Source organism: Gracilinanus agilis, chromosome 2, assembly GCF_016433145.1.
Source record: "Gracilinanus agilis isolate LMUSP501 chromosome 2, AgileGrace, whole genome shotgun sequence".
NCBI lineage: Eukaryota > Metazoa > Chordata > Mammalia > Didelphimorphia > Didelphidae > Gracilinanus > Gracilinanus agilis.
Genome location: NC_058131.1, coordinates 390,291,979 through 390,319,202, shown reverse-complemented (window position 1 = coordinate 390,319,202; position 27,224 = coordinate 390,291,979). Strand labels below are relative to the sequence as shown.

At 39.9% G+C, this 27,224-nt stretch overlaps 1 protein-coding gene across 2 annotated transcripts in view; it reads right to left on the bottom strand.

Moving 5' to 3' along the window:
• LOC123235597 (proton-coupled amino acid transporter 1-like) overlaps positions 1 to 21,818 on the bottom strand; it is a 34,479-nt gene extending 12,661 nt beyond the window's left edge. Inside the window, exons 1-7 of one of the 2 annotated variants that reach the window (XM_044661784.1) lie at positions 21,622 to 21,728; positions 20,702 to 20,715; positions 16,552 to 16,640; positions 15,251 to 15,339; positions 9,488 to 9,583; positions 5,564 to 5,648; positions 1,463 to 1,681 (exon numbers count right to left, since the gene is read on the bottom strand). In XM_044661784.1, coding sequence (XP_044517719.1) covers positions 1,463 to 1,681; positions 5,564 to 5,648; positions 9,488 to 9,583; positions 15,251 to 15,339 — 489 coding nt within the window. In that variant the 5' untranslated portion in view covers positions 16,552 to 16,640; positions 20,702 to 20,715; positions 21,622 to 21,728. Of the gene's footprint in view, positions 1 to 1,462; positions 1,682 to 5,563; positions 5,649 to 9,487; positions 9,584 to 15,250; positions 15,340 to 16,551; positions 16,643 to 20,701; positions 20,716 to 21,621 lie in introns of both variants that reach the window. The other variant, XM_044661783.1, reaches the window with a different exon arrangement.
• Between the last annotated feature and the right edge of the window lie 5,406 nt (positions 21,819 to 27,224).

The window sequence follows — 27,224 nt, the reverse complement described above, 5'->3', positions numbered from 1 at the left end:
TTGGGTCAGATAAAAGGTGTTATCATCTCTCTCTGTCTAACTATGTTAAAGATATTAGTTGCAGCAGTTGAGATAAATGAGCTTGGAGGCCATGGTAATTAAGGAGTCATCAATGAATATATCTAATTCCTCAAAAACTGAGAGAGGAAGTGGGGGTGGACAATATTGATCCAGGTACTGAAACTTTTGAGAAAGGAGGAAGATTTTAAGAAGGATTTGGACAGGACAATAGTTATGGGCAGAATAAACTCTAAAGGAGGAGAAGCTGCTAAGGAACAGTCTAGCTAGTGGAAGAGTGAGGAGTAAGACATTTCCTTCTCCTCATTCTCCTCTTCTTCTTCCTCCTCCTTCTCCTGAAATATTCCTTACTGGAGAAGCAGTGTCTTCTGGAGACAGATAAGTTTCAATTGGTGCAAGAAGGAAAAGTGTGAGACAAAGAGAATCAGGAGAAAAAGAGAGTTTTTCAACAAGAGTCCCAGAAGGCACAATGCTAAGTCCACATCAAATGTTTCAGATCCTCACAATCATTTTTACCTAATTATCCTAAAAAGTAATTGTACTAGATAAAAAGGCTTCTAAGAGAGGCAAAGAAAAGTTTCTTACTGGCACTTTACCAACCTCGGAAGCTAAACTTCCAGGCCAAGTCTCTTAAACCAGAGTTCTGGGGAAGACTGATTTTCTTTTGCATGTGAGATATATATCATCAAGATACTCAAATGAGTATCAGTAATTTCTGGGTAGTGGGAGAGACAATGTTGGGGAATGTAGGCTGTCCTGATACTCCCATAAGCCACCTCTTTTCTGATAGGTCACAGATTTTTACCAAATATCTCCATTGTGATGCCCAATCTAGGTCACATTGCTGTACACAGGAATGTTTTGCTAATGGGGCACTTGATATAGTTATAGAGGGCATAAAAAAATGCAACTCTTTGAGACATAGGGTTGGTTACCTACATGCCACAATGAGACCCTGAAGTATGAATATCAAACTGTTTCAGAGGAAATGGATGCAGAATCTTTGTTGTGGTTCCTTCTATTGAAATCTTGTACCATAATATCAGGGGAGTAGGGGATGGGAGTAGAAAGGAGAAAACTACTGGCTCTCTTTTCCCTCATGTCACAGTAGACTAGCCAGCATGGTGGAATACCCAGTGACAGCTAAAATAATAATCAATTAAAGCTGACAATAACTGATCCAGTAACAAGGAATACAAGATTTTTAGAAGATATCCATCCTTTCCTTCTGCTCTTCTTGCTTTGGTGTAACAAATGATAAAAGGTCCCAGAGAGCCATCTAAAGATACCAAGTATGCATTGTTCTTCCTGAAATTCCAGATACTCCCAAAATCTTCACTTTGTAAATAAATAATTGGGAAGGTGAGAATGGAAGGACCTTTAATTTGGAAACCTAGGTGTTAAAGGTCCCAGTGAAATTTAAGATTCTGGTCTGGGTACATACCTGAACAATGTATTGGTAGATCACAATCAGACTGACAAACATACTTAGGTTGGCCAACATGGAGAAGATGGACAGGAGTCTGAGGTTGCGGATAAATACCAATAGCACTACAAAGGGCAGGAAGCTGAGCATGTAGAGTCTTGAGTCCATGGTAGGTGTCAAGGTCACAGTCTCATTGATATTGCAGCTGATGGTAGTTGTATTGGCTGCTTCTATCACCTGATAAGAGGCACAGGAAGTTATACATCTCACCTAAATAATCCTTTGAGCAGACCAATGGCCTGCTTAAAACACCTTCATGGCTCTCCGTCATAGGACAAAGTCCAAACTCCTCAACTTGGCATTCAAGGTCTTCCATTATCTGGCTCCAACCTACCTTTCTGGATTTGCTCCAGGCAAACTAGTCTATCTACTATTTTCCAACAATGACTCATGCTAAAAATACCTTAGCAGATATGATTGGGAATGTTGACTTTAAAGGATCAGTCTATAGCAAATAATAATAATGGAAATAGGTCTTGATCAGTGAATAATACATGTAAAACCCAGTTGAATTGCTCCTTGGCTACGGGAGAGGGGAGTGAAATTGGTAGCCTTCCTAGAGGGATGTGAGACGATACAACCCACCTAGGAACCTTCCCAGGGCCAGTGAAGCACAAACCTTAAAATAGTAAAATCAAGTTTATTAATGTTAAACAACTAATAAATACAGTCCTAAATCTATCCAGCTACATCTCCTCCATTCAATCTCTGAGATCCTCATGGATCTGTCTTCTGGTCTTCTCTATCCCTTCTTATATCTCCCTGCTCCTATCTAACCCCAAAAAGCTATCTAACTCTAAACTACTCTAATGACTATGGATTAACAAAAAGAGGAAAAAGGAAAAGACTCACAGGTGAATTTGAGCCCTTACCCAAAGTCTGGGGTTGGCTGCACTATATAACCCAAAGTCCCAGATGACAATCTTTGGATTACCTTGGCCCAAGAGGATTTCTGGCAGATAGATCACTGGCAGATGGTCTCTGTGCCTCAGGGAAAACAGTTTTCTCCAAAGTAGATTCTCAACCAAGGAGTCAATAATCTCTCCATGAAATTATGACTACCTAGGGAAAAATCTCTCAGAGCAAAACCTCCTTCCCCCAGCTCAATCAAAACAGGAGTCCAAGGAATGACTTTTAATTCCAGTAAACTCCCACAATCCTTCTCTCCTTGTCAGAATCCTCCCCCAAGGCTTGTATCCAAATTCTCCTCTTTTTCTCTTAAAGCTAATCCCTAAAATTTACTCTACCCCTTACCTACTTCCTACAGGAGGGAGGAGGGGAAGGAAAGAATATGGATCATGTAACCATGGAAAAATATTCTTAATTAATTAGCTAGTTAATTAAATGGAATTTTAGAAATAAAAACTATAGGAAAAAATAAAAATAGAAATAGAAATACCTTACTCTTCTGAGTCCCCTCCTATCTCAATCCATCTTTTGAAGTCTAGCTCAAATTTCATCTAGCGACCTAAGAGGACTGCTCTAACCTCTTTAGCAAATGGAGTTCTTCTGAACTTCTTTACTATCTGTGCTATTCATTGAATGATTTATTACATATCAGTTTGTGACATTTAACAATACCTTGAACTGTTTCTGAACTCTTATGTTGTTCTTTGACTTTTCATATTAATATGAACTCAGTTGTAAGCTCCTTCAAATCAAAGATGGCATTTTATACTTCTCTGTACTGTCCATGGCCATTCAGGAGGGGCTGAGGCAGAAGCAAACACTTAAATCAAATCAGCAAATGTGTACTAAAGTATGTACTACGTAAGAAAAACTAAACAGTTTCTGTTCTCAGGGAGTTACTGCACAGAAATCACATTGTGCCTGACCTGTATTCTCAGTAAATTTGTTGATTGTTTAGTGACAGGATTTCTGGATTTTAAGTCAAAGGAGGTAGATTTTAATTCTATCACTCCTAGCACATTAGCAATGACTCTGAAGTCAGAGGGCTTGGGTTTAGATCCCTTATCTGATGCTTATTATTTGTGTGACCTGGAGCAAGATATGACAAGTCCTGGGTTTCAATTTCCCCTTCTATAAAATGAGAGCATAGATGTAGAGTTGGAAGAGTTCTTAGAGCCCGACTTGTCTTACAATTGAGGAACTGAATGAAGCCCACCAAGGTTGAGGTCAAAGTCCATTTAATGACTTGTGCAAGGTGAGTGTCAGAGAGGATTTGAACCCAAGCCCTCTGTTTCCAATATCACCTTCTGTACTATGTTGCCTCTCTTGAATCTATAGACCATGTAATTGCTAAGGTTCTTTTCAGTTCTTAATCCCATGGGTTATCCAAAAACAACAAAAAAAGTTGTCAAGGAATCAAGTACAACTTAGATCCTTTTCATCTATCTGCTAATTCATAGGATCATAAGATTTTAAGAGCTGAAGGAAAAGTTAGAGATCATTTAGTCCAATCCTGGCCTTTTGCAGAATCTGATTTCTAGAAAGGTTAAATGTCATCCAAAGATATGTAGGTATTTCTAAGAACCAAGAACTTATTGTGTGGTTCCTACTTCACCATCATCAAATAACTGATCTTACAGGTAAACCTCTGTCATCTGTGATCCAAAAGCAGCAAAATTTAGGTTGTAGAGGCCATGGGGGAATAAGAACCACATTATTTTGCAACATCTTGATGGCCTAACACCATAGAAATGCCCCAATTATGCGGTGGCCCAATATTAGAAAGTCCCCTAAAGATGTAGTAAAGCAGATGATCTCATTCACTGTTGTAACAACTAATTGCCAGTCTTGAGTAATAGACTCTACAGTTTTGTTTAAAAGGACTTCTTTCATGATTATACAAGTATTTGATCTCTTCCTCTTGTTTCCTGCCCTTGAACAGGATTTTCTTATGATAAGAAATCTTGCCACTTGTATTCCAAAAACTTCCCTTTACTCACTTAACAGATCCTCCTCTCTCTATCTATCTTTTCCTTTCTGGTGAAATGTTTTACATTTTCATCTTAAGCAGCCACAGAATGCTTATTGGCTATGTACACTAACTGGACCTGAGAGGTTAATAGAAACCAAAAAGGCACCCTATGACCCTGAATTTGTCATCAGCTAGAGCAAACCCCTTGACATGCTAATAAATCTCCTATCTTTGGCCTATAGTTATCCACCCCACCATTGATGAGTATGCTTTCCCCAAGAGGTCAAGAAAACTCTGCCAAAGTACAAAAATGTTGATTTACACTAAGGTGCCTATATTTCATTAGTCTCTTTTGGTGGCTATGGTGTAAAAAAATAACACAAATATCTGTTGTTGGGCAGCTAGGTGGCTCAGTGGATGTAGCACTTGATCTGGAGATGGGAGGTCTTGGGTTCAATTGTGATCTTGGACACTTCCTAGCTGTGTGATCCTGGGCAAGTCATTTAACCCCCATTGCCTAGCCTTTACTGCTCTTCTGCCTTGGAATCAATGCTTAGTATCAATTCTAAAACAAAAGGTAAAAAAAAGACCTAGGGCCAATCTTCAGCAGTACATCTTAGTATTACTAGTCTGAGCCTCAGTTCTTTCACTTTAAAAATGGGAATATTATCATTTATGCCATTTCAAATGGCTCAAGTATAAGAATGCATGTTAAGTGCTTTATTAACAAAAAAGTTACATAAAACATCAGCTGTTATTGTTATTAAATAGCAGTGAAGGTTTTGTCTTACTATTACTAGAACAGTGACTAATACAATTTTAAAGTGACATAAAGTCTTACAAAAATCAAGACTATTCACTCTAAATTCAAGACATTCCCCAAACTGCATTTTAACTAGTGTTTGTTTAAATAAATATGCCAAAAAAACTCCAGTGGACACTTGTATGTAGCCTGAAAGCTTTGAATCTCCCACCCTTGGCTTAGACCTCTTAAGATTCACTCATCCCAACTCTAAAACTATAGGCCTCAATCAGCCTACTTTTAGCTTTGACATAGGGCCACACACTAAGATCAAACAAGTGCCCTGGATAGTTGCGTGATGTTAACTTGGTAAGAAATCTAAATCTAAGCAGGTCTGTTTCTCTGTTTCCTCAAAATCAGAGCAACAAAATCCTACCTGTTTCAAGTTATCAGCCAGGAAGACAAAATAGACACAGCAAAATCCCAGCTGAGTGAGAATCAGGAAAAACCCGACAAGATGCCTGGGAAGAAGGGAGAAAAAAAACCAGCTGCGTTAAAAAGCTATCATGTCCGTTTAGGCAAAATTCATCCCTTTTCTCTCCACTAAAGCCCTCACCGCTCCAGCCCCCACGATAAGATCATATTATATTAATTCTCCTTAGGTATCATTGATAAGGAAAATATTTCAATAAGAAAAGACCTGTCAAACATACATTTTTAAGGAGATTGAGCCATGATATATATTCTCAGCTTTGAGTAGGATTCCTCATGATCAGGTGCCACTTCTACCCCACCACTTCTTCAACAAAGTGGGATCAGTGAGGTCTATATCGCTGTGCTCAGTATGATTTCTGCCAGATGCCAATACATGCATATGCTTGGCTGGAGCTGTGACTGCCAGTTGTCAACCCAGGGAAGGTAGGATAAAGACTTGAGACAGAAAAGCAATGGCCTAAACAAACCCATATTGTCAATTTATCACTATGCCTTGCATAGAAACAGGCCAGGACCAACCCAATGAGCTTTAAGGGAAACCCTAAAGCTGAGTATCTGGTAGTGTTACCTTTCCCAGCTTCTGATGAGGATTATCTCAGAAGGAAGACCATGGGATTCTGGAAGTAAGATGGCTGTACCCTCAGAAGCCCTATCTCTATAGCATTTGGCATTCTTACTTTAGTTCTCTGAGTTTTGACCTCTGGAATCCCATAATGACCAGGACAATGAAGAACAGGGCAACTGGGATTCTTACTAGTGGGTCCTCTAGTCTGTGGGCATCTAGATGAGGTTAGGAGACTAACTGGGGCTGGTCAGACTGTGAAGAGCAGGAGCAGTCACTGAGACCTGGTCCCAGGATATGCTAACTACATTCTAACTTAACGTGGCCCTAAAATTTCCCCAGGCTCTACTCTCAAGGAATGACACCTAGATATGACAATGAAACTTTTGGCTGGGTTGCCACAGACAAATAATTCATCATTTAGGGGCCAACTCACTGGTAATTCACTTCTTTGTTATCCACACTATGTCCAATACCTGAGGAAGAATCTATCAATCATCCCGTAGGGTGTCAATATCCCCACATGTGATCAACCATGCTTTGGATCCACAGTCATAGCTGTTCTGGATTCTTGTCTATAAGACCTGCCAGAGCTGGTTTACCATGGCAATGTGAACCTCTGAGGACAAAGGGTAACTTTCTGCCCAATGAGGTACTGGAATATGGTCCTCTTAACCTATGTCAGAAGAAACGACTATAGAATTGCTGTCCCTGGCTATTTCTTCAGGGGCCCTGCATTATGGGAGTCAGGAACTAGATGTCCCCAATGTAGCCTGGGATAACTGGAAACACTCTCAGGGTTCAAAGATTCAATTTACCCTACCTGTTCCCTCAGAGGCATGGAGGACACTAGAATAAAAAGATGGTGACAGGAACGCCTAGAGTCTTCCCTAAATCAGAGTTCTGGAAGTACACATAGGGGAAGACCCTGCTTTCAATAGGGCTGAAATTGTAAAGCTAATGACTTGTCAGAGATATTTCATCACTTGCACAGAAGGGAGTTGAATTTGGGGAAGATTACATGGTAGGTAGTAGAGGGGGATAGAAATAGACTTAGAGTCACCATTATCCTGAGTTTGAATCCCTCTCCTACTTATCAGATGAATGACTCCCCAAGTCACCTAATCTCTCCAAGCCACATTTCTTGGGGAATAAAGTATGAACAACCTCACTTGCATTGCCAACTTCTGTAACTGTGCTGGAAAAAGAAAACAAGAGAGTATATGAAAAATGCTTGGTCATAAAATGCTTAAAGCTCTATAGTTAGGTAGCTCAGTGGATGTAACTAATGACTCTAAAGTCAGGATGGCCTATGTACAAATCAAGCCTCAGACACTTACTAGCTTTGTGACCCTGGGGAAATTATTTAACTTCTATTTCCCGCAGTTTCTTCCTCTATAAAATCCCATTTTACCTCCCTCGGTTGTTTTGAGGAATAAATGAGGTAATATTTGTAAAACACACTTCTCACTTTAAAGCACTACATAAATGCTAACTATTATTAATGTTTTTATCATTATTTTTATTATTACTCCACTGAACTACTAATCTAAGGCCTCACAAAAGCAGAATAACAAATTTTTTCTTGACTCACTACAATAATAATTTTATGCTTCAAAAAGTGGAAGAATCAACAAGAGAAGAAGATTCTCATTTTCTTTTATCTGATCCTCACCAACAGTGAAAAACTGTTTGGGTAAAAAAAGTTGGGGAACTTGAAGAGGGAGAAGTCACTTCTGTCTTAGATTTTGTGACAGAGGAGGGGTTGGGAATCTACAATCTGGCATGCATCCCAGAACTTGGGAGAACAGATTTCAAAGGAGTCTCAAAAAGGATATATGCCATTACCTAAAATTCTATAAGGCAAGTTAGCCTGACGGAGGTGGGGGTAGGGGTGGGAAAGCTCTTAATAATGAAATTCGATAGACACAAAGAGAAACAGTTCCAATGGAGAAGGAAAAAGGCAAGCTAAGGAAAGAGATCACTGTAGATACAAAAAGAACTCTCCAATTAACTTTGATTTTAAAGGCAATTGAAGAAGTTGGAAGCTATGGCCAGTAATCAATCGGGAAACATTTTTTACATACTTACCAGATGTCAGGTACTCAGTATTCATAACGAATGAAATAATCCCTAAAAACTTTCAAAAATCAAACATTAAATGCCCACTATTTATGAAATCCAAAGTTAGGTGTTTAGAATGCTATCCAATTTAAAGACATGGTCTCAGGGACAGCTGGATGGCTCAGTGGATTGAGTGCCAGGCCTAAATATGGGAGGTCCTGGGTTCAAATCTGGCCTTGGACACTTCCTGACTATGTGACTGACCCTGGACAAGTCACTTAACCCCCATTGCCTAGCCCTTACCTCTCTTCTGCCTTAGAACCAATATACAATATTGATTCTAAGACAGAAAGTAAAGTTTAAAAAAAAAAAAAGACATGGTCTCTCCTTTTTTGGAGCTTATAATCTAGGAGTGTGATAATGAAATTAAATCTGTCCTGCCCATCTTTAGATTTAATCACCAAAAGTGAGAACATCCCCACTTAATTCACAAGTTGGGAGGTCTCTGACCCATTTGTGCTAGAGTGAGTAACAAATCAAAATTTACTGACTGCCTCCTGGGCAGTCCTTAAAAAAGCATCTGTTGTGACTGGACATGTAAACTAAGAGGAAGGCACAGGACATGATGCAAAAGAATCCCCTTTAAAAGAGAGTTCAGTGAGTTCAGTTTTTTTCTTGTTCCTGACTGGGACCTGGAGAAGCACTGGACCTGAGACCCTGAGTCCTTCGTGATACTGTTCTTAAATCTTTCCCTTAGAACTACACGTGGTGAGTGAAGAAGGCTGACTATCTTAGTCTCCAGAGGGGCCCTTGGTTGGGAGAAGCCCTCATGACTAAACCCCTTGTTAATTGGCTTTTAGGCTCTCCAACTGGGCCTCTGGAGCCCTGCCAGAGTAAAGCCCAGATGTGAATACAAATCTAATTTGTTAAGTTAGATCTCTTACTCTACCCTCTTCTCATCTCTCTACTTCCATTCTCTCCTATATTTTGTAAATAAATTACTAAAATCATTTTACGAATTGGTATTTATTCAGTTCCTTGGTGACCACACCTTTAAATATTAATATATCCAATCAAAAACCCCTTTTCCCTCTTACAGGAATTAGAAATCTCATGTGTAAATCTCATGTGTAATTCTCGTTACCAATGTTTTCTCCAGTCAGACTTTTCATAAAGAGCTCAATGAGATCCCAAAGAATTTTTCCCCTGAATAGACAAGGGAACAATGATCATTTTTACCTTCCCCACAGGGCATGTTTCTGGAGCCAAGAGCTGGGGCTGGTTTTTAGCCCATACATTACTGTATCTCCATAGTCCAGAAAGGGCTTCTGCAACCTAGAGGAAAAGAATGGACAAAATATCAATTGCCAGCTGACATTTCGGTGGAACAGTAAAGTTTACAAAGTTTCTTCACAATGAAACTGAAATAAATAATGGAAGTATAGTTAGCCCCATTTTTACAGATAACCTTTGATTCTCATTTTCTTTTCTCATTTTTTTCCAAAGAAAAAAGAAAAAAACCTTTGCCCTCTGTCTTAAAATCCATACTGAGTATTTCTTCCAAGGCAGAAGAGTTGTAAGAGTTATATAATTGGGGTTAAGTGACTTACCCAGGGTCACACAGCTAGGAAGTATATACAGACAGATTTGAATTCAGGACCTCCCATCTCCAGGTCTCACTCTCTATCCACTGAACCTAGCTATCCCCAAGCTTCAGGTTCTTGAAGTGACTTAGTCCTGGGTCACAGAGCTAAAATCATAACAGACTCATTATTGCGTAACTATTATTGAATTAGGGGGTTTTAAATTAGTATGTGGTTGTGTCAGCAGCAAGGTGGTTCAATGGAGAGAGTGCTGGACTTGTAGTCAGAAAGACCTGAGTTCAGATCTAGCCATAGACACTTACTAGTTGTATGATCCTGGATAAATCATTGAACCCTGTTTACCTCCATTTCCACATCTGTAAAATGAGCTGGAGAAGGAAATGGCAAACCACTCCAATATCTTTGCCAAGAAAACCATAAATGGAGTCACAAAACATTGGATATGACTGACATGACTGAATAAAAAAATGTTAAAATAATGTGACTATAATTATAATATGAATTAGGGAGTTTTGAAAGAAAAAGAAAACATAACTCTAGACTTTGAAATATCATCAATTATAGGCTATCCTCAGGTTGACACAAACTCAGTTTGGGAGAGATAATAATGAAAAATGTTTGTACAAAAATATTTATAGTCTCACTCTTTGTGGTGACAAAAAATTGGAAAATGAGGAGTTGTCCCTTGATTGGGGAATGGCTGAACAAATTATGGCATATGATGGCGATGGAATATTATTGTGCTATAAGGAATGATGAACTGCTTGATTACTATGCAAAATGGAAAGACCTCCATGAACTGATGCAGAGTGAAATGAGCAGAACCAGGAGAACATTGTACACAGTAACTGAAACATTGTGGGATGATCAAATGTAACAGACTTTGCTACTAATAGCAATGCAATCATCCAAGATAATCCTGAGGGATTTATGAGAAAGAATGCTATCTACATCCAGAAAAAGAACTGTGGGAGTAGAAACACAGAAAGAAAACATAATTTGTCACTTGTTTATATGGGTATAGGATGTAGGTTTTTGGTTTTTAAAGGATTATTCTATTACAAAAATGAATAATATGGAAATAGGTATCAAGTGATAATATACATGTATAATCCAGTGGAACTGCTTGTTAGCTCTGGGAGTGGGGAGGGAAAAGTAGGGGGAGAGAAAATGAATCATGTAACCATGGAAAAATATTTTAAAATAAACAAAATTTAAAAAAAAACACCTCAATTTGGGGAAATAGTATGGCCTAGGATTAGACAGACCCTTAAGAGTGATGGCTGTCCCAAATCTAAACTCAAATCTTCTCACCCCAAATTCATTGCTCTTTCACTATAATCCCCCTTACCCCTCTGCTTCTGAAAAGAAATAAAAGTGGAACCAACAATACTTACTACTTGCATTATATACTTCAACCTTGTTGCAAGACAAGGATTTTGTAAACTCTAATGTTTTTACAGAAACCAGGAAAAGAGAGAACAGGAAAGACTTTTTCTATATTTGATTAAACAACCAAATATACATGCATTAAACAACCATTGTGCATATTTTTGTTACCTAGCAAGCATAAGAAATGATCCCTGATTTCAAAGAGCTTCCAGTCCTATGAGTTAGGGCATGAAATGTATTCAAGAGGGTGTCATACAAGGCAGAAAATGAGAAGAACAAAGTCAAAATCTAAGCAAAATGTTGCTGGGAAACTTGAGAACATAATCACTTTCAGTCAATCATAGTTAGCTTAGTGGCACAATGGGTAGAGCCCGTAATCTGAAATCAACTGAATTCAAATCCTGATTTCAGGCACATACTTACTGTGTGACCCAGGGGAAATCCCAAACCTTTCATGGCCTTAGTTTCCTTTTTCATAAAATGGGAAAATAATAATACCTAGATTTCTTGTGATGATCAAATTAGATAGTATTTGTAAAGCACTTTGCAAACCTTTAAGCTCCATATAGATACTAGCTAACTAAGTAGATATTGGGACATTTGAACCTAGACAGGAAATTCACATATGCATAAGTTCTCATTTCAACATAAGCAGAGGAGGTATGTACAAGGAAAAGTGTAGCCCTGGAAGAACTAAGAGGATTCACAAGGAATTGCCAAGCATTGGCTCATTTCCTGTGTGTCATCTCCATAGAATGAAGGCACCAAGTCTTGAGGTGCCCTAGAAGAGCTTTCTTTCCTACTCCTAAAGATTCTGAGACCAGATTAGCTTTGAAGTTATTCACTCAAGTGAATCACAATTCACACACACACACACACACACACACGCTGGATTTGTGAAATTGGAACTATTTGCTCTGCTGATATGAAATTCTCAAGATTTTGGCCTAAGGGCAGCTAGATGGCTCAGTGGATAGAGAGCCAAGCCTAGAGATAGAAGGTCCTGGGTTCAAATATGGTTTCAGATACTTCCTACTGTGTGACCGTGGGCAAGTCACTTAGCCGCAATTGTCTAACCTTACCACTCTTCTGCCTTAGAACTGATTTTTAGAACCAATTCTAAGGGGTAAGAAAGGGTAAGAGCTAAAAAAAAAAAGATTATGATCTAAGTTTCTTTTAAGTTCTTTTTAACAAATGGGAAAATAATTAGAAGAATGGAGCTATGTGGCCAAATGACTAGAGGGCTGAGATTGGGGATAGACCCAAATTTTGCCTTAGACACTAGCCATATGACTCTGGGAAAGTCATGTAGGTCTTTGAGCCTCAGTTTCCTCATTTGTAAAATGGGGATAATATTAGCAACTATCTCCCAAGGCTGCTTTGAGGGGCAAATGAGAAAATATTTGCAAAAGTTCTTTGCGTACCTTAAAGTACTATGTAAATGATAGCAGTCATCATTTTCATCATCGTTATTATTATTATTAGCTATGTAAACTCCTTGCAAGTAGAGATTTCATCATTTTTAATACTTGTATCCTAGAGCCTGACATAGAGTAAGCACTTAATCAATATTTCTCAAATTGATTATGGTTTGTTTGAGTGGGATTAGGAGAGAAAGGGTCAGGTAGAAGGAATGAGTTAAGGGAGATGAAGTCAGATTGAAGATAGCGAAATTAACAGTGGGGTCAGGGAGAGGAGACCGAAGAAAAGGCTATATCTGATGGGCAATAGGGAGCCACCGAAGATGTGTAAGTTGAAGAGTGAAGTTGTTAGATTTTTACTTAAGAAAAAGTGGTCATGTGGGAGAGTCAAAAGGGAAAATTTTGTCAATAGATGGGCTATGTGAGATGCAGGAGAGTAGAGAGTCAAGGATGACAAGGGTTACAAGCTTGAAAGAACAGAAGAATGGTGGTGCTTGCAAAAATTAGGGCAGTTTAGAAGGGAGGTGGATTTCAGGGGAGAAAAATCATAAATTCCCTTTTGCACATGCTGAGTTGGAAATATCTCTGCAAATTCAGTTTGTCCCAACAAGCAGTGGACTATCTGGGACTGAAATTCAGGGAGAGACTGGGATGTACATATAGAACTGGGAGTTATCTGAGTAGAAATGATTATTAACCCATGGAAACTGAAAAGGTCTCCAAGAAAGTATATATAGAAAGAAGAAAAGGAGACCCTGGACAAAATCTTGAAGAAAGCTTACAGTCAGTGACTAATATGATCCAGCGGAAGAGACTCAGGTGAAGTCAGACAGGTAGGAAGACAACCCACCAGGAACAGGATCAGGAAATCCCAGAGAAGAGAGTATTCAGGATGGAGTTAGTAGACTATTGTGTCAAATACAGCAATGAAGCCAAGCAAGAAGAAAACTGAGAAAATACTATTAGATATGGCAATTAAGAGATCTTTGGGGGACAGTTATGTAGCTCAGTGGATAAAGATTCAGGCCTGGAGATGGGAGGTCCTGGTTCAAATCTGATCTCAGACACTTCCAGGCTGTATTACCTTGGGCAAGGCATTTAATCCCAATTGCCTAGCCTTTGCCTCTCTTCTGCTTTGGAACCAGTCCCTAGTATTGACTAAGTTGGAAAGTGAGGGTTTAAAAAATGATCATTGGTAACTTTGGAGAGAGAAGTTTCATTACAGTGATAAAGACACAAGGATTTTGAATGAAAGGTAAAGAAGTGGAAGCAGTGAAGGTAGACAACTTTTTCTAGGGTTTAGGCAGAGAAAGGACAGAACCTCAAAGATGTTAGTGAGAGATGGTAGCAGAGAGAACATCTGGAGATGGCAGTGGGGAGCCAGGAACATTCCAAGTCTCATTACAGGACTACTGTGTCAAAAGGTGTGAGGGAAGGTACAGCTGATGCTAAAGAGGAGAAAGAGGGATACAGTGTCATCTGGCAAAGGCTAGGTCTCAATGAAGGCTAGCAGATGGAAGGAACATGAGAGAAAGAGGTCCAGGATGAAGCTGTTCATTATGAAATAAGGATTCCAGAGGTCACAGTGGAAGGGGTGGGCAGGGTTGTATTGAAACGTGGGTAGGATTTAGAGATAGTTGACTAGATAGTGGGGATACTAATTAAAGAATATACTTGATGAGAGTTCAATAATAATAGCAGTAGTAATGAATGTCAGATGAATAATAATGCTCACCATAATGAAGCGTTATTGTCAGGCAAAAGTCAAGTGTGTGGGACACTAGTCACCCTGACTATGGGACCTTAGGGCAGGATCTTTATAGGAGGAAAGCTGCCAAATAGCATGTGGTTCCATTAGAGGAATCATTGGTTATATAATTGAATAATAATCAAAAGGCCATTTATTCCAATGTCTCAATTTACAAATAAGAAACAGGTCAAAAGAGAACAAGTAATTTCCTAAAGGTCACATAGCCAGTGAGCAGTAGTTCTGAGATTAGAACTCAGGTCTCTTGGTTCCTGGGCTAGGACTCTATTATAATATGCTGATTCATGGATTCTAAATTTTAGGCTGAATAGTCTGGCTCAATCCTAATAGGAACAGCTAGCATTTATACAGTTTTTAAGGTTTGAAAGCTACTTTGCCAATGTTTTAATAAAGCCATTATCTCCATCTTTTGAGGTGAAAAAAAAATTGAAACCCAACTAAGTATCAAAGGCAACATTCAAACACAGATCTTCTTAGTCCAAGTCCAATCCTTCTAAAGGGAATATAGGAGTAGAATTCCTCCACGGGGGCTAGAGATGAGGTAGGCATAGTTTTGAGAGGGTACATTTGAAGACTAGACAGGGATCTAATTTTGTGTTTTTGTTTTTAAAAGTTCTTGAAGAAAAAAAAGTTCTTGAAGTAGGTGTGGTTCATTTTATTCTATTTGAGACACAGTAATGAGATTGTTTCAACTAAGCTCTAGAAGAATCATAAATATGTCATGTTAAGATTAGGTAGACAAATGAAACATGGCTACATCAATGCACACAGTACAGAACCTTTCCTTCAAGAGCAGAGAGAAGTAAATGTATCTTACCTTTGGCAGAAGTGGTTCGAACACTTCACCAGGATACCCATACAGTGCACTGCCACAATGCCCAACACCAACAGACTGAGAGGACCCATCTTTAAAGAAGAGTTTGTGGAAAGAAGGGGAAAGAAAAGGTGACATTGTTATCAAAACCATAAGAAAAAGGGATGGCTAACCAAATGCAACATTGTTATAGCTCTCCTTAGGAAACAACCATCTGGGTGACCCAGTGAAGGGGAAAATGGTGAGGATAAAGAGGAAATCCTATGAAATGGACACTAGTAGCAACTCTAGTTAGGTGTTAAATTTCCTCAAAGAAAAAAAGAGATTACTCTTGTTCATAGATTATAAAAAGAGATTATGTGTTCATAGCATATTAGTGGAGTACTAAAGACAACCTTGGGCTAGAAGAGACTCAGATTGTAGCCCAAATTCTTCTTCTTTTTCTTTTTCATTTATTCAGTATTCATTTTAGACATAACATTAGATTAAGTATTGGGGTGCAAATAGAGAAGGTAATCTAATCTCTGATCTCAAAGAGCTAATATTTTAATGAGGGAGACACCACATGGAATGGATTCAAGGCTCACCACCATTCTAATTGTCCTTCTCTGGACGTTCTTCAGCTTATTAATGTCTTTCCTAAACTGGTACCTAATATAGAACTTAATATCATAGATATGGTTCAACTAGAAGCCCAAATTCTTCTAATTCACTGTATGATCTTCCCTTCTCAGGGCCTTAACTCCATCTGGTTAAAAAAAAAATGACAGAAGGGAGGAGGAAGTAGACTAGATAACTATGATCTCTATTGTCTCTTTCAGTTCAGATTCAAAGTGTGCCACTTTGGGATAGGTAAGGGATCAGCCAAATACACCCTGATTTTTTTTAAATGAGTTGAATAAAGATTCAATGTTCTGGGGGCAGCTGGGTAGCTCAGTGGATTGAGAGCCAGGCCTAGAGACGGGAGGTGCTAGGTTCAAAGCCAGCCTCAGATACTTCCCAGCTGTGTGACCCTGGGCAAGTCACTTGACCCCCATTGCCCACCCTTACCACTCTTCCCCTACGAGCCAATACATAGAAGTTAAGGGTTTAAAAAAAAAAAGATTCAATGTTCTGTCCATCTCCCAAGGTACTCAGTGTTCAGAAGGATCTTGCCTTTTGAAAGTTCAGTTAAGGAAAAAACTTTCCCATTTCATTAATTTAAATGAATGAATAAACAGACAAATAAAAGTGATACCACCCCCACTAATTCTTTGCCAGAGTGATGGGGTATTCCTCCCTCCCACGGCATAAACACCTCTTACCAAGAGCCCTGCATTCTTCACTGCCAGCGGCAGCCCCAGGAGACCTGTGCCAATATTTCCTTTCAACAGGTGAACCAAAGTTTGGAACACTCTGCAGAGAAGAAGACAAAGGAGAGTCAGTGTGGAGGGAGGGGTACCCCATGTTCGTTTCCCTGGCTGCCATTTCAACACCTGGTTGGACAAAGCAACAGAACTGGTTTAGGTGGTACCAGGGCAATCTTTGAGCTACATTGTCCTCTCCTGGAATATCCGGAATTTATGATAATTATTACATTGACTGTCCCAGAGCTCTATCCCCACAACTAGAGCACAGGAAGCCAAAACTCAGAGGGAGAACCATCTTATTGCATTTCAACTCAAAATTCATGTGGAAACAACTTTGGAGGCAGTAGTCATTTGAGATAAAGGTCCCATGGGGAATCACCTGACAATGGAATTGGCCTGAGGTGAATATCCTAGTAAAATAAATTCCCTTGGAGGTTGCAGAGAATAGAAAATTACACCTGAGTGACTGAAGGTCTGGTGGCTAGACCCACTGTGTCTGTCAGCTTAAGACAAAATGAATATAGGGAAATATAGCCTCCATATTCTATACCACTAACTTTCAGAACTTCATGTATTTTGAATGAACAAGCCATGTTTTCCATACTGTACCCATAAGTAGATTAATCTTTCTAATATAAAACCCATGTCATTCCCTTGCTCAGACCTTTCAATGGTATAGCATTGCCTAAGGATGAAGTCCAAATTCCTTAATCTGATGATATTCTAAGCCTTCAACAATATAGCATCTGACCTCTTTATCTTTTGCAACATCACACACACACACACACACACACACCTCTTATATACTCCAGCTAAAGTAGTAAACTCAGTTTCTTCCAGATGTATCCTGTGCTTTTACATTTCTGTTCCTAGCATTCTTCATCCCTAGAATGACCTGCTCTCTATCTTATGTCTCTGTCTGCTGGACATCTATTCACCCATCAAGGTCCAGTCCAAACATTGTACGGTCTGTGAAGCTTTCTCTGACTCTCCCTCCTATTCCATTGAAGTAGAAGTGGAGATGATTTTTCCCTTCAAGACCACATTGTATTTGGGCATAAACTGGGGCAAAATATGTTCTATTCCTTATCGTGTGTGTGTGTGTGTGTGTGTGTGTGTGTGTGTGTGTGTGTATTCACCTGGTACAATTTCTTTGAGGACAGACTGTGTGTAAACATGTATACAATGAATTAGCCCATGCTGTATGTAGGGAAGGGTGAAAAAGAGAACAGGAGAACATCAAACAAAAGATTACTGGAAGGTTTGCATCCTGGTTCTGCTACTTAACTGTAAACCTTGGGCAAATCACTTCATTTTATGAGCCTCAGTTTCTTCCTATGTAAAATGGAGATATTATTTGTACTGCTTATCCCACAGGGTTGTTATGAGGCTTAAATGAGATATATATACTGCTCTTCATGAACCTTAAAGACACTATCTGCCATTATTAATAACAAAAGAAATCTCCAATAGTCTTGAAAGGATTGTGAAAAAGCAGTATATATCTAGGATGTAGGAGATACAGGGTTACTGAGGCCAGAGAGATAGAGTCCTATATTCCTAGGGTTGGCAGGGATCTTAGGAAGCCATATAGTATGTTACCTATTTCTCAGAATCATGGATCTAAGCAGCCACCCTACAGAAATGATCCCCTGTGGAGAAGGAGGCAGAGGGCCCAGCTTTTGCAGACACCAAGAAATGGGCCTTTAGCTCTCAAGCCAGTCCAAATAGAGAAGGTGATTGGGAAATAACAGTGACAAGGTACAACTTAACGGCTGCTTTTGGCCTTAAGGCTTCCCACAGTCTTCTACAAAGAGAAAAAAAATCAAGACCCAGCCTCCTCCTGCCCAATAGCTGCCCGGATTCTTTTGAGTGAGTAGAGATTTCTGTTGAGCTTTACTCTAACTTCTCTGTAGTAGGTTACAATGCCAGAATGGCAGGAGCCTTGAGAACACATAAAGGAACAAGAGAATCAGCTAGCTCTTAGAACAAGGAATGTCAGGGGTGAAAGGGTTCTTGGAGGTCATCTAATCTACAGCTTCATTTTACAGATGAGAAAATTAAAGCTCAGGAGTTTACATGCTTGTCTATGGTCATCCAGATAATAAGAAGAGCAAGCATTCCCAACTTGGTCCTCTGCAGTCTTAAAATTCAAATTAAATTTTCAACTTACAATTCAGTGCTCTTTCCTCTAGTAACCATTATGCTGCCTTCCAAATGCCTAGAAAGAGGGTGTGGTTTATAAAAGTTATGGGAGTTGAGGCAGCTAGTTGGCTCAGTGGATTGAAAGTCAGGCTTAGAGGCAGGGGGTCCTGGGTTCAAATCTGGCCTCATATGCGTCTTAGATGTGTGATCCTGGGCAAATCACTTAACCCCCACTGCCTAGCCCTTACTGCTCTTCTGCCTTGGAGTCAATACCCAGAACTGATTCTAAGAGGAAAGGTAAGGGTTTGAAAAACAAGAAAGAAAGAAAAATTATAGAATTTTGTTCCTTGTGTATATACACATACACATGTATATACTTAGATAGAAAATATATAATAATATATATGTATATATAATATATAATAATACAATAAACATATAAGTATATATTTTATATATTTTAAAATTTAAATTTCGTATTTTTATATTTATATTTGGTATATATTTAGCATAAATAGATATGATATATATAGAGAGAGACAGAGACAGAGACAGAGACAGACAGACAGATAGACATGAAGTGAAAAGAGAAAGGGAAGACTGGTGGTGTTCCTGGAAAACACATACTAGGAGCTAGGGACAACTTAAGCCTAAAACAAAATTTCAATGTGTGCTCTTACCACTTTGTTAGTTGAAAAATAAATATCTAGCATTTCCCTCCTCCTTTCCCTCTTCATCCTTGGGCAATGTGAAACTGAAGTTGGCATCACGTGTAAATATAATGTTTCTGAAGGTGATGTAGAGAACTCTGTTCATGAGCTAAGAAAACTTATTTGTTTTGTCAGTATAGAGAGTCCCTTTATCCCAGCAACCCCGACCCTCTCTTTATACATTGAAATCCTCAAATAACCGAGGCTGGATTAATTATTCAGTTTATTAGGTGGTAAGGAGAGTATCCAACATAGACCACCCCTAAGCAGACACCCCTTTTCTTTTCCATAGGCAGACACGCCGCCCATAAAACCCCTGAATTATCAAATGTTAGAGACTGTTTTCTTTTGCAACTAAGAAAGGGTAAATGGGTCACTTTTGAAGTGTTTATTTAAGAGCCCGAGAGCTCAGAAGGAGCTATTTCTCTTTGGAATACTCAATCTTAAACACTGGTCCTGGCCCTCTCCAGCCACAGTTAAAAAAAATCCAGGCCTAAAGATGGGGAAACCTAGAATCTTATCCTGGCTGGTAGGCTCACTAACTTCCTATGTGACCTCAGGTAAATCTCTGTCATTTTCCAGCTCTGTTAAGTGAGGGGATGGACTCAAACGGATGACCTCTGTGGGTCATTTCAGGGCTACAAATTGATGATTTAAACAGGTCACCCCTGTTTAAAGCACACTAGCAATCAAGTGTCACTCTGTGCCAGCTGGGAAGTACTGAATTTTTAAAAAACTTTTACTTTCCGGCTTTAGTAACATTTCTAAGATAGAAGATCAAGGGCTAGGGAAATGGGGTTAAGTGACTTGCCCAGGGTCACAGATAGGAGGTTTTGAACCCAGATCCTTCCATCTCCAGACCTGGCACTCTATCCTCTGAGCCACCCAGCTGCCCTGGAGAAATACTTCTCTAGGGCAGTACAAGATAACTAAATGTCATCTCAAATCAGGACTCAGGAATGTGCCCACTGTCCTTGAATTCTTCCATAACCCCTGGGGCTCTTCTTGCAGGTTATCTGAATAGGCAAATGATGAAGAAACCAACATCTTTCTCTTGGGCATGAACTCAAACTGACTCATTACAAAGAGAATCCCATTGGACAATCCCTGGAAGAGAATCAAAAAATTCTTTCCCCAAGGAAAACCCTATCCTTTTGCTTCTGATGCATCTAAGACAGTGTCTTGAAGGGAAGAGAGGGAGCCAGAATACAGTCTGCCCAGGAGCTTCAGAGAGGAAGCCGGCCACTGACATTTGGTAGAATTTCTGCAGTTCTCACCTGATGAGAAGGTGACTGGGAAGTCAGACCTTATGGGCATCATCTGTAAAATGGCAATTATAATCATATTTATCTCCCCTTCCTAATGGGGTTATTTGAGCTATGAGTATTAATGTCAGAAATCCCCAGACTCTCTCGGATGCTCTTGTGGTCCTAAATTCAGACAACATTTTCCTCTAGATCAAAAGTTAACCCGGGGTTCATAAACTCATTTCAAATGTCAAATTAATATGCATTTATTAAGCGCCTACTGTGTGCCAGGCATTGTACTAAATGCTCGAGATACAAAGAGAGGTAAAAAGTAAAAACAGTCCCTGTTCTCAAGGAGCTCACAATCTAGTGGGGAAATGATTAAAAACAAGATACCTACAGCAACCTAATAGATGATCTCCCAGAGGAGACACTAAGATTAAGGAGATATGGGAAAGGCTTCTTGTAGAATATGAGACTTTAAAGTCAGGGAAGCTATACATTTTATTTTATGCATTCAAAAACATTATTTTGAGAAGGAATTCACAGGTATCCCCAGGTTTCCAAAGGGGTCTATATCCTCCCCAGAAAAGGATAAGAACCCTTATCTAGATGCTTTCTTAGAGCAGCCTGGGTTTCTGCTCTACATATACTCAGAGCCTTATAAGGACCACACAGCCAGACAGAAATAAGTGTACAAAGCAGACCAGACACTCAGGGGTAAGGAGTTCTGATCTTAGCTTTGCAACTAACTTAATCTTTCCATGCCTCAATTTTTCCATCTGTCAAATGGGGACAATGTGATATATATCCCACTTCAACAGTATCTGCAAAGAACCAGAGGACAGCCCAAAGAATCTTGCAAACACCAGATAGAACAGCAACCAGGCCAACAAATAAGAAAGAGAGAAACAGCTACTTACGTTATCCCCTTCTCGTAAGAGCCTGGGTCCGAGCCATTGTTCCCACCTTCGGGGGAGCTCCCATCCCCTGAGCCGTAGTTGCTGTATTCTTTGTTCTGGAGCTTCCAGGTGCTGTCTGGTGGATTGACAGTTAAGGCCACAGAAGCTTTGTTCTTTAGTTCCAGGTCTCCAATGGGATCTTTATTCAAAGTAGCCATGACTGCAGACTCCAGCAGTGGCTCTTAAAGTACTGATAAAGTATGAGAAAAGGGTTCTGTATAGAGACAAAGAGGTGCTTCGTGCAGATGGACAATCACAGCCCAACTGATTGTGCCTTCACAGGCTGTCTTCAGGAGCTTAAATAAGGCCCCGCCCAACTCTCCTGGGCTGACTCCTACTCTCCTTTCCTGAGGAGACCCAATGGAAGTGCTTTTTGGTTTCAGGTTCTTCCCTGGCTCTAAAGAGGAGAAACCAGAATTCCCTAAGCCAATTCCTAAACTAAGGTGGACTGACGTCCCTCTGCCCCCCACGCCTAGCTTCCTTACTCCTTGGTCACATCCGAAATGACTTTGGTAAGGCCAAACCTCCAGTTTGCTTCTCTTGAAACAATCAACAAGGATTTACTGGAGCACCTGCTATGTGCTGGGTACTCTTCTAAGACAAAAGGATACAAATAAAAAGGAGAGATGGTCTCTGCCTTGAAGGATCTTGCATTCATTCTTTGAGGGGATATACAAAATAGATACCAGATAATTGGGGGAAAAACACCAGCAGGCAAGAAAGAAACAAGAAATTCCAAGAGTTCACAAAACATCCTATATTTACATATACATATGGGGTACTACCTTCTAGGAGAAGGTAAGGTTCTTAAAGGCAGAAACTCCTTCTCTTTTTTTATCTTTAGCCTTTCCCTCTAGACCTGATTTGAGTCCAGATTCATTAAATGATCATGGAGTTAGCATAGCTTTACACTTACCGGACATCAGATTAGGTCCATAGAGAGCAGTAGGATATCAGAATTTAAAGTAGATCTTGATGGGAAAAGGCGAGAGTTCCTTTAGCACCTTCATGGGAACCTTGCTTTCTTCCTCACTTATCTGATCCACATTATATGTGTCTCCTTCTTCCAGGTAATTCTTAGGCCAGGTTCCATCCACCTTCTTCCCTAAAGTCAAAATGAAAAAAAGTGATGGGGAAGGTCAGTTTTTCAAGCTTCTTACTTCTGCACCATCAAAAAACATAAGAGAATCCTAGGGGGACAGCTAGGTGGCTCAGTGAATTGAGAGCCAGGCCAACAGATGGGAGCGCCTGGGTTCAAATCTGGCTACTGATACCTCCTAGCAGTGTTACCCTGACCAAATCACTTAACTCCATTTGCCTAGCCCTTACCTCTCTTCTGCCTTAGAAATGATACTTAGTACTGATTCTAAGACAGAAGTTAAGGGTTTAAAAAAGAGAGAGGAAATCCTAGTGCCAGAAAGGACTATCCCATTTAGAACTAGCAGGGTCCTTTAACATAATTTAGTCCAGGGCTTCATTTTAAATTTTATTTTTTAGAAAATTTTTTTTCATGGTTACATGATTCATGTTCTTACTCTCCCCTTAACTCCCCAACCCCACCCCACCCCATAGCCGATGCCCATTTCCACTGGTTTCTTCATGTGTCATCAATCAAGACCTATTTCCATATTATTGATAATTGCACTAGGGCAGTCATTAAGAGTCTACATCCAGGGCTTCATTTTAGAGAGAAGAGAAATGGGACCAAGAAAATTTATATGACCTGGCTAAATTTCCACAGGTAGAAAGTAGTAGATTTGGAACCGTAACCTTAGTGTTCTAATGACTAATTCACTGCTCATTCTGTTATACTATGCTGCCTCCAAACACAACAAGGAATGCCAAAATTACAATGGACCGAACACATTGAGTCAATAACCTCAATTTATATATAGATGGGGAAACTGAGGCCCAGAGAGATATTGTGGTTTATTCAAAACATTGCAGCTCCTTAATGGCAAAATTGGGATTAGAACCTCAGTTGTTAATTCTTAGTCTGTCAGGATTTAAGGAATTGGGGAGAAGAATGTACAAGAGTTCATATTTTTCCCACCTGCAGAAAAATGGGGTTTCTAAAACCTATAGACACATAAAAGGCACTCACCAAGTTGGAGACATTGCTTGTTAGTTCTAATGATAACCTGTATAGGAGGTACAAGAGCTGGTGTTATCATGTAGATTCCCTTTAGCAAATATTTGCATGTTCTCAAGGCAGTTCAGGGGAACAGTCGCTACCTGGTATCTATTTTTCAATTTTAAAAAAATCACAAAAACTAAAACCCTTACCTTCTATTTTAGAATCAATACTAAGTATTGGTTCCAAGGCAGAAGAACAGAAAGGGCTGGTCAATGCTGGTTAAGTGACTTGCCCAGGGTCACATAGTAAGAAAGTGTCTGAGGTCAGATTTGAACCCAAATTCTCTAGACTGCAGGCTGGATTCTATCCAATGATCTACCTAGCTGCTCTTTTATCTCTTATCTCTTCCAGTAGAGAAAAGGAAAAAGGGCTAGCCTCAGAGAGAAAGGGACCTCGAGAGGTACCAGGATGTAGAGGAAGAAGTGTGGCATTTAGAGTCAGAAGGCCAGGTCTCTAAGCCTGACTTTGATACCAACTGTGTGACATTCAGCAAATTCCTTCCAGTCTCTGAGCTTACTTTCCTCTGCTGTGAAATGGAGAGAACTCTGGCACTCAGTTACTTATCACACAGGTAAGATGTGAGAAAGATGTTTTGTAAACTGCAACATTCTATATAAACACGAGCCATTTCTGCATTTAATATTCATGAAGACTTGGTTTACTAGTGAGGAGGAAGTAGATGATTACATTATTTGGGGTGCCCGATCCCTGGCCTAACCAAGATAATATGTTCTCTCCAAATACATTCCTGGATACACCACACCCAGAGGTTTACTAATTGCATTTGCAATAGTAATTGCTATCCTCTTGAATTCACTAAGTAGGTGTATGATTTTTCTGTATTTCCAGTAGGCTTCAGCACACTTAGAGCTTCACAGGGCTGGTTGAGAAGTTTGGGTTTTTTTCCCCCTCCTGTTTCCTGCCCTCCTGGACAAAAGCAAGAGGACTGGCCCTGGGTCCACTTCTTAGGAAAATACAGGAAGACTAAGAGCTCATACAGTGGTATAACTCTGGACCCCCAACTACAAATTTCATTAGGGTCCCTTCATGTCAATAACCATACTCATTCTTCCATTCTACTTCTGGTTTCAGTCCTGATTCTTTAGACCTGTCCAGGCATCATTTACATTCTCACTGTGCAAGATCTTTCTGTCCCAGGGGTCCCTCCTTTGATTAGTTAATCCATATACATTCCATTTGGAGGAAATGTCTAGGCCAGTGATGGGCAAACTATGGCTCGAGGGCCAGATGTGGCCCCCTGAAATGTTCTATCCCATCATGGGACATTATTCCTAATCTGACAATACAATGAGTAGGTTATAATACAATGAAACTTCAAAAGAGTTGCCTTAGAAACAGACTGACAGATGAGCATTTCCTTTCCTTTGGACCCCTCTTTAAAAAGTTTGCCCATCACTGGTCTAGGCCACAGTCACTCCTCTCCCAGCTCTGCCCTTGACTCTTCAGATTTCTTCCTCCAAATCTCTCCCCATCTTTTCTTTCCCTCTGTCCCCATATGCTTCTCTCCTGTCTTTTAAATTTTGTCTTTCTCAATTAGAATATAAGCTCCTTGAGGACAGACACTATCTTTTTTTGTTCATATTTGCATTCCCAAATGCTTAGCACAGTGCCAGCACATACTGTTAAATGCTTGTTGACTTAACTTGAATTGCTTTTTCCAGTCATCTCTCCCTATCCTTCAACTCTCCGGAGTTCTGGGAACCCAATTACTCCCAGGCCCTTCCATGTCTGTTTTCCTCTTACTGAAGTGCAATACCCAGCTGGAGCCTGGCAGAGAGTTTCTACTTTAATTTCACCCATATCTTCTGTTCTGCCCCAGATTATCCATCTGTTTCAGGCCCTCTCTGCAGTGTTCAGTAGTCCGAGGTAGCTGGAGAGTCACAGGACCTGGGGTCTGTGAACAAAAGTAGGATCTCAAAAGCACTTGACTCTTCATTATGACCTTGAACTGCTTGATCTCTCTGGACAAAGCCAAAAGTACTTCTGTCAACCAAACCTGGTGCCATTTCCTTCTTTCTGTAGACAAAAAGTCTATCTTGCAGCCTTCCCTATACACCCTCTGGGGATATCTCTCAGAATAAGGCTTAAATGCCACATTGTCAGAACCTGCCAGGTCTTGTGCCCTATTAGCCTACCCTACAAGAACCCAAGTTCCCCTCCATGTCACAATATTACCTGTCTTCTTTTCTATTTTACTATGGAGTTTATAAAATGATTGTCAAAAGAAGGCAACCCAGTCAATTAAATTTTTTTATATTTAAAAATTTTTTTATTTTGAATATTTTCCCCTAGTTACATATTTCATGTTCTTTCCCTCTCCCCCAACCCTCCTACCCCCCTTAGCCAATGTACAATTCCACTGAGTTTTACATGTATCACCAGTCAATTAAATTCTTGAAGGGTAGGACCTTGCATAAATACATTGTGAATGATATAGCGAACAAAATTTGACTATTAAATCTGAACAATGGGGCTTGGACAGGAAGGAGCTCTTGGATGGAGAACACTCCTCTCTCTGTGGCTGACCTTTTAGAGTTGGATAGAAGCCATGTTACATCAGTAAATTACTCCTACTCACCAGGGAAAAACCACCCTCTGACACCCTCTAACAACAGGTGTCATCTAAGATGGAGTGGCCCCACTTTAGTGAATATTCTTCCAAATATTTAAACAAGATGCCTTCCCTCCCTAGGGTTCGATAGGCAGCCAACCCCTCCAGTGACAAAGAGCACACTTCCTCACTGGAGAACGGGTAATGCTAGTAAATTCCTACTTATATTGAAGACAAATGTGCCCCCTGAAAGTTCCTCCTTTTGGTATTTAGCCCCAGCAAAATAAGCCCCAAATCTTTTCCACATGAAAACATTTCAGATGTCAGAAAACATGAATTGTATCTCCCCTGAATCCTTTCTTTTCTCAAGTGAATTATTCCCACTTGCCCTCAATCAAACTTCATGTGAAGTAAAATCACTTTTGAGTCTACTCTCCATCCCTCAATATACCTGAGGTGATATAATGAGATGGAAATGGCGACGGATTTGAAGTCAGGAGACCTAGATTCAAATATTGGTACTTGTACTTATTAGATTTGTGGGACTCTGAGTAAGCCCCATCATAGTGAACATAGAGAGGAAATGGACCCCAATGCACATGTGTCCACTGAGGGTAGCAATTGGGTCTATCCTTTCAGGTTGGACTTGGAGTCAGAAAGATTCAAGTTCAAACCCTACTTCCTCCATTCATTTGTTGTGTGACCCCAGGCAAGCCACCTAACTTCTTTGTGCCTCAGTTTCCCCACATGTAAAATGAGAGGGTTGATTAAAGTGGCTTTTAAGACTATGATCTTATACTAATATGCTGACAGAAGGGCTGATACAGGGGTTGGAGGCCTAGTCAGTTTAGTTAT